Source organism: Punica granatum, chromosome 1, assembly GCF_007655135.1.
Source record: "Punica granatum isolate Tunisia-2019 chromosome 1, ASM765513v2, whole genome shotgun sequence".
Classification (NCBI taxonomy): Eukaryota; Viridiplantae; Streptophyta; class Magnoliopsida; order Myrtales; family Lythraceae; genus Punica; species Punica granatum.
In genome coordinates this window covers 443,892-455,002 of record NC_045127.1, presented here as the reverse complement: position 1 = coordinate 455,002, position 11,111 = coordinate 443,892, and the positions used below count along the sequence as shown (strand labels likewise).

At 37.4% G+C, this 11,111-nt stretch overlaps 1 protein-coding gene across 1 annotated transcript; it reads left to right on the top strand.

The window, feature by feature from the left end:
* The first annotated feature begins 1,119 nt into the window (after window positions 1-1,119).
* Window positions 1,120-2,273, top strand: LOC116192386 (proline-rich receptor-like protein kinase PERK9). The gene is made up of 2 exons (XM_031520925.1): window positions 1,120-1,279; window positions 1,455-2,273. The coding sequence occupies exons 1-2, from the start codon at window positions 1,183-1,185 to the stop codon at window positions 2,045-2,047; spliced, it is 690 nt and encodes a 229-aa protein (XP_031376785.1). The 5' UTR covers window positions 1,120-1,182; the 3' UTR covers window positions 2,048-2,273.
* The last annotated feature ends 8,838 nt before the right edge of the window (window positions 2,274-11,111 follow it).

Here is an 11,111-nt window from a genome sequence, read left to right as displayed (position 1 = left end):
TAATAACATAATAATAAGAATTAAATTTCATATTAATTTCAATGGCGTAAAATTAGGGTTGACTAGTCTTTTTCCGTAGTAAGACATTGGGGCTCTAGGCCCGATACAAAATAAAATTAAGAAAGGTAAAGGTGGGACAGGGAAACTCCAATGATATTGCTAAATAATAGCATTCCTAAATCAATCAGTGATTGATAAAAGAGGTGTGTATTTAACGATATTTTTAAGAAATTTTGTGCCAGTCAACCTGCACATTAATTTTCTTCTCTGTATTTATGAATCACTCAAACACTCCAGTCTCTCCTGATTAAATCCTGGACTCAACAAGAGGTGAGACATGGAGAGCACTGCGACCAGAGCTCGAGACAAGCTTGTAGACCATTTCAGAGTTCACCTCGAGAATCGTCTTCTTAAATCCAAGGCTCCACGTATGTTCGAGCCCAGTTAATGCTCCCCATAATTCGGCCAAAACAGCTGAAGTAAACCCGATGTTTCGAGCAAAACCTGATATCCATTGGCCGTTCCCGTCAGGAAGTAAGCCTCCCGCACCCGCAAGGTCCGGGTTACCCTGCGAAGCACCATCTGTGTTGAGCTTGATCCAATCCGTTGACTAGTCTTTGATAGTGCTTGCATAGGACAAAAACAAAACTATACTGGACGGAAACCTGTTAGGAATTTTCATATGGGAGAAAACTAGTTGGATCAAATTCTTGTCGAAAAATTGGTCTTAAAAAAAGATACATCTGTGGTGGCTCCTAAATGATGCAACCTAGCTATAACAATTTTTTTTAATGAGAAGTGCGTTACGAGGGTTTACACAATAATAATTAGTCGAGTACGTTATTCACACAATGTGGTCAAATTCAACCTTCTCCGTTGTATATTGTATATGTATATGCATGTCCTTCTATATAGATATATATTTGCTTGAAATCTATATATTTATATTAACATGCATATATACGTATATATACACATATGATGTAAATAAACAAATTAGATAAACAAATATTATATTCGGTTCGAGCCTTTGACGTCAACAATTACCTACTCCGAATAAGTAATCACTTTATGCCCTCTATATATACGTGCATATTTTGAGACTCTTTAGTTCCCACTACAAATTAAAGCAACAGGAAGCATCATAGAGAGAGAGGGTGGTTTCAATTCATTTCATCAATCATGAGAAGAAGTCTCTCTTCTGTGTTTCTGATGGCTGCTTTCCTCGGACTAATCGCTTCCATGTTTGATGTTGCAGAAACAATTAGACCTCTGTCTGGTACGTTACATATTACTGCAAACCGACATCTCCATGCCATCTATACATGGGTTTATGTGTGTTTTAGATTCACTATTGTAGCATAAGTTCAACATCTTATTAATCATTCAGTATAAATATACATACGCAAACACTAGGTTTTCATTATGCTTTTTCATCCATGCATGCTTCACAGAATTAAGCTTGATCGGAGAAGATAATCAAATGTTGATAATTAATCCGTATTGGAGTCGGCCATCAAGCCCCCCACCTCCGCCTCCATCAATCCCGTCAGGCCCATTGCCGATGCTCAGAATAAACCCCAGTGGCTCCTTTTCTGCTCCAAGGGCGTCAAGTTATATTCAACTACCATCAATGTCAACGCCAAGTGATTTCCAGCGGTCGGCCAGTCCCCCGCCACTATCCCAAAAAGTGTCGCCTCCATCGCGTCCAATAACGAACTACAACAAACACGGTCCTGATGATGATGATGTTTTCCTAGGAATGATGGGTCACCGAGCAATGAACCCATCAGTTCCGGATAGCTTGTCATCTGCTGGCGACGGAAGCCAAGATATTGAAAGGCCTGCGAGATCCCCGCCTCCTGCACCAAGAGTTTCTCCACCGAGTCGTCCGTTAACCCGCCTAGAAAGAAGTCCACCACCAGCACTGGCTGCATTTGGTGACCGAAGCCAAGATTACGAAAAGCCTCAAAAACTTTCAACGCCTCCACCAAGCAATCCTCATGGTCCGCCAGCGGCTGGTTTCTATGTTGCTTCATATCGATGAGTAGAGGCCTCTGGTAACTAGCTATAGCTAAGTTGTCATGCGAAAATAATAATAAAAGAAGTTAGATATGATATGAATATTACTGTGGAAGGTTAGTTATGCTCTCTCTCGATTTCTCTCTATATGTATCTCGGAATAATAAAAACAGTAAAATGTAGACCCATGCATGTTATGTCCTGGCCAGAGAACATGATATTCTGTAAATCAATATCATCTATTTAAATTATATACATTATAATAATTAATTAGAAGGAGTCGCGAAATAAACTGGGGAGAGAACTAAGGTGGAGTTTGATAAATTAAGTGTTTAAAAATTAAGCACTTAATTAATTAGTTAAGGAAAAAAATATATAGGAAGAGTGGATAGATGATGAGGATGATGATATGTTTTGTGAAGGAAAAATGGTATCAAAAAGTGAAAAATGACTTATTTCATTAAGTCAAATATTTTTACTTAACTCATTAAATAGTTTTTGACTTAATGATTATGTAGTATAGAACCTCATTTCTCATCTTTCCCTCTTTTTTCAATTCATTTTCTCTTATAACTATTTTGTAACTAATTTTTAAATACTTATTTTAATTAAGTTGAAACAAACACACATTAACTGTCTTCGGCCACTGAAAATTAAGCATGTGCTTTGATCTGCTTGCTCGTTTCATGTGCCATTGTACTCATGCGTGCATCTTGTAATAATAAACTCCGACCTATATAATTAGGTCAGATTGAGTTTCATCTTGATCACGATGTATATTATTCAAGATGCTTGGTAATATTCAAGATGTTTTGCACTTGGTTTTGAAACTGATTCAACATGAGAGAGCTATTTAATTAAGAACCAATATAAATAAATGTATATATAGTTACACTGCTGTAAATGTGATATATATATATATATATATATATACACATATCGTGATAGGAAGGATATTGATACCTAACCTCTTTAAACAACGAAGTACACTTCTGACCCATTCACCAAAGAAAAGCTCATTTCTGACCTTGCCCTCATGCAAATTCTCATTTTAGGAAATTTATCCTAACACAGATATATAAACTTTGACTCTCATTTACGTTGCTGAGAGAACAACTCCTTCTCCAGGCTTTAGCTCCGAGGAGTATGTTTTTCACTAATTTCTTGATACAACAAATGTTCTTCTAACAGATACAGGTTCATCCGCAAAAGTCTTGCTATTCCGCGCCTTCCATGTGAAGTATATACATGTGAATGTCGAGCTAGTTTGAATATGATGGCTCGAATTGACTTGCCCATGCTTAACTGTTCAGTCCACTTCACCTTTCTAGTCAAGAAGTCCTCTGTTTTCGCCATTTAGAGACAGAATCTCCCTCCATATCTGCTCATGGAACAGGGATCATGATTCTCTTCAGCAGAGGTTACATTACAAAGAACATGCATATCACTGTCAGATCCTAACAGGAACAAATATATTATGTCAAAAATATTATTGTGAACATGAAAGAGTACTTGTAGTCTCACCATAAGAATCGAATCTGCAACCTATTCTTTAATAGGCAAAAGTGTGTGCCATGCACTACGCCCTCTTTCTAAATGAATGTATCAAATTAGTGTCCAATATATACATAGTTATACCAAAGACACGTACATATATATATATATAGGAGATAATCAATCCACGCACTCGGCCCAACTTTTTGGGAAATCAATGGGCTTTTCTGGCAGTACTTCTGACCAGGCCCATTGCCTAATATGCTGTATTGCGCAGTCTGCCTGACGGGACGAGAAATTTGGAACCTTTTCAGAGGAAACGAGGAGAGGAAAATTGACATCCAACAAAATCAACGCCAGAAACATCAAATACACACACACACGCACACACACATATAGTGAAAGTAATTATAGTGACGATGATGAGACGTGGTTGAGGAGTATTTATAACAGACAAAAAAAAGGAAAAGAAAAGAAAGAAAAAGACGTGGTCCGAACAAATTTCTTGAGAAATTATTATATGAGGATACCTACATGATTAGACCACAAGTTGTAATTTGAGACGTGGTATCCATTAATTTTTCCACTAAATCGGAGAATAATTCGGTACCAAAATTTTTTCAGCGTATATAATATTTGTATTAGATTCTTGTTTTTTTGGTAATAAACTGATGCAATGGATTAATTGTTCACACGGTCAGGAAAAAAGAAAAAAGATTTATCGACATTTACTTATCACGCACAAATTTAGCATCGATCCGTATCTGTAAAGTTTGTTTGCATATAGATTGTGTCTCTCAAATTCAACAAATATCAATAAGAAGAAAAGCCCATGTCATTATTTCAAGTTGTAAAACTTTGAATGCAGAATATTTGTTTAAGAAAATCTTTTCCCTTATCCATTGTTCAGTCAGCAAATTTGAGAAGATATAAGACTCGTTTGCTTTCGCCCTACTACGTGTTTTCTAAAATGGAGAGCTGAGTTGCTAGCGACCACCATACATGTGGTGTGATCCTGTTGACGACAAATCCGTGACTCAATGTTACGTGTTGTAGGCGTGTTAGAGACTAACGTCTCGAAAGTGCTTGTGCGCAAAATTCTAACTTCTAATCAGAAACGATTGGTCGGACCTTGCTTTGCAAAAGGACTTGGGAGTATTTGTGAAAATTTAAATAAAACAAGGTAAATTAAATGAGTGCGAGAAAATAAGCTGGCAGGAAATATAAAACAACAAGCTTTATTCAATAACAAAAAGTATTTACAAGGGTTGCTGCTTGTCGGAACATAAAAAATATAAACAAAATGTTTGTCGAATGGAAATTACTGTTTGTCAGAATGAAATAACTGCTCGTCAGAATATAAGAAAAGCTGGACGACTGAAAACAGAAGTGCTGCTGAGGAATGAAGCTGAGTCTGATGTTTGTCGATGGTTGGATGTGTGTCTGTGAGTCATTCCATCAGCTCCATCAAACTCTATTTATAGACGGAATCTGCCTTGCTCCCTAAGCACCTGAACTACCTCCTTCCAACGTCACCTCTTAGTGGGCAGCTAGCCTCCAATTCTTGAGGCCCAAGTTCCAGCAGAGGTTATTATTTTCCTTGAGCTGCAAGTTCACATGTGAAAATAATGCCTTTATCCTCTCCATCGTTCCCTTATCCAAATCGACAAACCAACAAATCCTCTCATGTACGGGGCCTTCAAAGTGGAATTTTTATTTGGGCCCCCAAACATTCAACCCAAGTTCACAAAGAGTTCAAACCCGATTTCGGCCCACACTTGGTTACTCATTTTGGAAATTCTGAAAATATGGTGTCAACATATCCTAATGATGAACAGGACCAGGAGATCGATGTTCTAAATGAGCAGCTGGAAAAGGATGCTCGATGCTTAAAGCACCTGCAGCTCCAGCTCCCACAAGAGAAGAGCAAGCAGGTTGAGGAGGAAAGAGAGAATGCGATGCCGCAAGACCAGATCAGCATGCTTATGAGCATGTCGCAAGAAAATGAGACCATGGGGGGATGAACATCATCAGGATCATCATTGCCATGAATGAACCTTAAAATGTCCTGGAGGGTGTATAAACGTGTGTATGTGTGTGTAAATATACTTGTCCAGTGACGTTTCGTCTCAATTAGTTTTATTTTTTGATTCTTAGGCCTCGTTTGATTTGTAAGTTTGATTTTAAAATCATGATTTTGATTTTAACTCAATACACTACACGACAAAAATACACGTTTCCCAAGTCAAATTTATAATCTCATCTCATTTGTCATTTTTCACAATTAAAATCAAAATCAAAATCAAAATTAAACTTACTTTAACTCTAAAATCAAACGCACCATTAATTTCTTATACATACAGTTGTTTCGCCTAGAATTCGCAATCCACTATTCGGAGGTCGCGTGGTTTTTAGGTTGCTGGGCGTGCAAGGGCCAGTCCCAAAATGTGAGTGAGGGCGAAACCACCAGCTATCCTCACCGAGTTAAAGCATTGCACCACGGCCCCTGAAGTCCGTAGGATTAGCCGACGACTGGATTTTCGTCGTTGATGAGGTGTGACATTGTCGGTCAGCAGGTTGTAGACATTTGCAGACAATGTCACGGCTTTGAGGGTTAAGCCGTTTAAGTTCTCCCTAACGTGTGCGCAATGTTTAGCCCAATTCTTGTATGAGACAGCCCAGAAGCTGGTCTAAGTGAATAAAGATCATGTCCTAGGGAAGGCCCGTGAAGGATGTGTCTCGACTGATTGTAGGTGAAATTGATGAGCTTTGGCTACGGCCTAAGTGAGGTCGTGGGATGTGTCTCGGCTAGGGAAGCCGAAAAGGATGGGTGTTGGCTAGGAAGTCGTAACTCGGGGAACACCTCCTTGCAAGTGGATATGGTTGGAGGCAGCTGAAAGGTGGAGTCACGGTCCTAAAGCCGATCGTGAAAGGATAGGATCACAATCCTCGAAAGATTCATGTTTGCTAGGTCTCGGCTATAGGATAGGGGAAAAGAAAGAGTATTAGGCCGGAACCCTTGACTCAATGGAGATCATTCTTAGCCTGGAAGGCTCGAGATACGTAGAAGTAGTGAAGCTGACGGGGTCGATGAGGTGCTCCAGAAAGCTATTGCATTTTTGGGTAAATTGTGCAGGAAAAGATAAGTGCGTGAAAGAAGATATGTAAGTGCGCAAAGCGGAAAAGGTAAAGTGTAGAAAGAATAGTTACTGAAGTGCGGATGTAGGTAAAGACAAATATGTAAAGTGCGATTGCAGGAATGAAAGGTGCGATAAAGTAAAGGATATATGGATGTAAAGATAGATTACATAAGCATCGTGTTATTGTATTGTCACGGGAGAGTTTACAATGGATGGCCTTCTCTTGCTTTTATAGACCCGAGCCTAGGATGCTCCACTGTGGAAAGATTCAGTCTTATTCGAACATGAAAAACAAAGCAAGCAACTAATTACCAATTGCCTTAACTACTTGCTAAAACTAGGAAAGATATATCTTTCTAGATAGAAAGAGGAAAACATGAACAAATACTCTGTCCAACCTTCAAGCAATCCCCAAAGATATGACATCTAACAAAGGAAATGTTCCATTGTCATCCAAATTAAGACAACAGCTATGTCTTCTTGCTCCGTACGCACATATCAAGTTGCATAAGAAAGAAATCATCACAATTTCCTTTCGTAAGCTCCCTTCCCTTATATCCGACTATTCCCATATTTGGTGTGATTTGCTAAGGAAATGATCCTTAGCAGGCATATAGAAAAGCCAACGTTCCCGTATGTTTGTCCAGATTCGTGCGTCAATCTCTTCGTGGAAAAAACCATGATTCTTTCCTTGTGAGAACTATTCAACTAAAGCTCTCAGCTAATTCGAACAAATCAGCCTAGCTAGAAGTTATCATAACCTCCCTCTCAAATAACCGACCCGCCAACGGCTATTCGGATCGGGTAATGCTGCGGATCCTCGAGTCGAGTCATCAAGTGTTCGATCATGGGTCGCCTCTTACATGGCCCCCTTGTGCGTCCAATGGGTCGTGTCATGAATCTCTAGTTAAGCCCAAATTCAACCAATTAAGTTCGATCTTAAGTAACGTACCTCATGGACTCTGTAATTATCGTTAGGTACGAAAAATGAGTGTAAACAAACAGTATCATAGACAAAGAGGAAATATTTTGAAGCGCAGCAGAGTGTGGCAGTTGATGAACAACTAAAAAAGACCAGCATATTGGGTTGGGCTGTTGATTGATACGTATGTTAAACATGTAGATTAGAGTTTGTATATGCATTATTCCTTCCGTATCCCTATATATATGTTTTTTTCCGACTCCAGCGCTCCGCTCAGCCATGCATATATTAGTGCACTCCAGGACTTCAGTTTTGTGGTTATAATATATATTATTGGTTCCTTTTTGAGCCGGGATTCAGTCATGCACGTACTCAAGAAGAGAAAAGTATGTCCGGAGATTTCCAGCATATCCATCCATCCATCCATCCATCCAGGTGCATCAGTTATTCTAACTTTTTGGTTTTGATGAACTCGATGTATGTAGCAGCATTTTTTTTGCATGCATGCATGTGTAGAAGATTACGATTATATTATATTGACCATTTGGAACGCTAGGTATAGGCTGGACTGCAACAAGTGATAACTGCTGTCAGTCAGTCGAAAAGGATTTGCAGGAGCATCAAAGTCATCAACATGCCTGAGAGCTTGGGCCAAATTTGATCTGATAAAAGCTCAACTCGGGCTGGGCCTGCATTGCATGGCCTTCCTTTTCTTTAATCCTTCTTTTTTTTTCTTCTTCTTCTTCCTACTGGGCTACCTCTTTCTTTTTCGTTACTCTGTGGTGTGTCTGGTTTATGATAAGGAAAAGTAATGTTGGCCCCATCTGCGGTGCAGATGCAGGCTTGTATATGTGGAGAATATGAATTCCTTGATATTTGATGTATGTTTACCTTCAATATCATCAAGCTTAATAGGACCATTATTATTTGAATACACCGAACTCTACCACTTCAAAAGATAAAAATAAGTAATTAATAAAAAATGGTACGCCAACCTCAAACAGTCGCCTCATTTACTGCGAAACTATATATATATATATATATATATATATATATATTTACATATATAATTGTGATTATAAGGCCAAATATGTCGAAAAAGAAAATCTCATGTTGTCCAATATACGAATTGTGTATTCGGAGTTTTCTAACAACACTTTAATTAAATTGCATCGTTCGGCGCGCAGAACTTCTGAGGAAAATAGTACAGTGGTTTGAGATTTCATGGGGTGCCATAATTTCCCATCAGAGAACACAAGAACATGTTTTAATCTTCTTCTTTTTTTTTTTTTTAATGAATGAACATGTTTTCATCTCAAGGCTGCTACCACTAGTGCTGGGACGCCATGGCGGACGGTCCCATGTCATATATGTCCCCACTCCCAGTGTGCACTGTGAACTGGTAATTGATTGTCCAGATTATTGATTTTAAATCTTTTCTTCTTCATTTTAAATTTTAAAATTTTCAGTTTGTTTTTGTGCTGTATCATCATCATCGTCAATCTGCACATGTAGTCTCTTCTCTGTCCATGGCCTTTTTCTATTGGAAACGATTCATCGTTTTAACAATGAAAGGGTCATGGAAAGTTGACAACATATTTTATTTTATTTTATTTTTCTGTTAGATATAAGAGAAATAAGTACAAAATTAATATCTTAGACTGTACTTGACGTAAAGCATTATATACAATTTTTTCATGAGATAACATCGTATTTGTTGAGAGAAAATTAATAATTAATAAAAAAAAGCATCGGAGGGAATAGATTATATATATTTTTTGATAACGAAGAGTTTATTCTCCCCGGACTAATTAACATCCCTCAAGCTCACGGATCCAAGTAAGTCCGTGTGGGTGGCATCATCAAGCGCTACAAGCGCAAGGGAGATTCTAATCTACGACCTTGTGAACTACTCACAAAGTATACACACATCATAACCACTTACGCTAATCCTTAGGGTTGAACGAGTTAGTGAAATTATAGAAAGAGAACTAATTTTTTTAATCAAATAGATTGTAGCGTAAAGACGCACGCATTAATCTGATAATCAAGAGATTTCTGATTTGATATTCATTGTGGGACTACCCGTACCACTTTATTAACTATTATGGTTTATATTTCATTATACTAGACTTACAAACCTATCTTATAATCGAAAAAAGAATTGAAATTTTTAAAGACAAGCTTTTCTTTTTTTTGCTTGATTTGCATTAGTGTACTAAATATAATATAGGGTCCATAATCTTCACTGTTAATTACGGATATGGTTTGGCAAAGAAAAAGTTAAGGATGTGGTTAGCATCGTTTTTCATGGAGAGACGTCGTTGTTATTATTATTATTCGGTAGGAGTCATTAGTCAATTATTTAACCATGTAGGAAGGAAATTTCCCTCATTGTCAGAAGGTAATAAAATAAATAAAGCTATCAAAAGGGTAAATTACAGAAAGAATTTTAAAGTTATACCAATGGGCCGCTCCGTAGCCATGGCCATAGGTAAAGACAATAAACCAGCGAATTGGGAGATATATTTATATGTATGTATGTAATATATATTCGTGCAGATAAATCCAATCGTTGGAGTTAGCATAGCAAGTATACATAATTAATTTATTCTTCCTATTTCTCTAAATAATATAAATTGATAATTTCCATATTGATTAATTAATAAGCATGCATGTAGTATCAAATCTGTGTTTATGATGATGGAAGATCTTGTTAATTATATGTGGAAATGGAAGCCCAAATGAAGGGGCATTGCAAAGTTCAAGAATAATAGAAATACTAAACACTGAATTAAAATGATAAACACTTGAAAAGTACTAAATTTGTCATCATAATTCCTCCATATTAATTTTTTTGCAGACAAAGGAATCTATGATTATAGTAGACACAGTCCCCTAATTCTTTTTCCCCCACGGCGGAAGTTGTGACAGTTGATTGAATGATTAACGTGACTGGTACTGGTAAGAGCCCTTATCTTTTGAAAGCTCAGTGACTCAAAACCTGATAAAAACGTCTCTTTCTTACATATACATACATATATATATATATATATATGTGAGAATATACATATCATGCGTGCGTGCATTTGTAATAGCACCTACAAGCGCACATTAATATCTATATCTCATCCCCTAAATTAAATCGCTACTCATTTCCATTTCCACCTTTCTATAAATTGAAATAAGAAGAGTTTGATGAGGGTCCATTATATAATAATCACATAGGGCCTCCTGTATATATTGAGAGCTACGTACGACTTGAGAAAAAGTATACATGACCAAAGTTTGAATGCAATTATCTAATTATACATAGACGCATGCATGGATATATCTTGAATCCCATTAAGGCAAGAGGATATATAGAGCACGTCCCGCTTCAAGTAATATTCACATAAAAGAATAAAACCCTTTGCCTTTGTGTTGATCTATATATGAAGAATTATATTCAAAGAATTTAGATGAGGATGATTTAATTATATATAATATATGGTTTTTGGCAAGGTAGGGGGGGAGAGAGAGAGAGAGAATGT

Coding starts and splice junctions, on each gene's coding strand:
- LOC116192386 (XM_031520925.1), top strand. CDS start 1,183: ATGAGAAGAAGTCTCTCTTCTGTGTTTCTGATGGCTGCTTTCCTCGGA. Junction 1,280..1,454: donor AACAATTAGACCTCTGTCTG/GTACGTTACATA, acceptor CATGCTTCACAG/AATTAAGCTTGATCGGAGAA.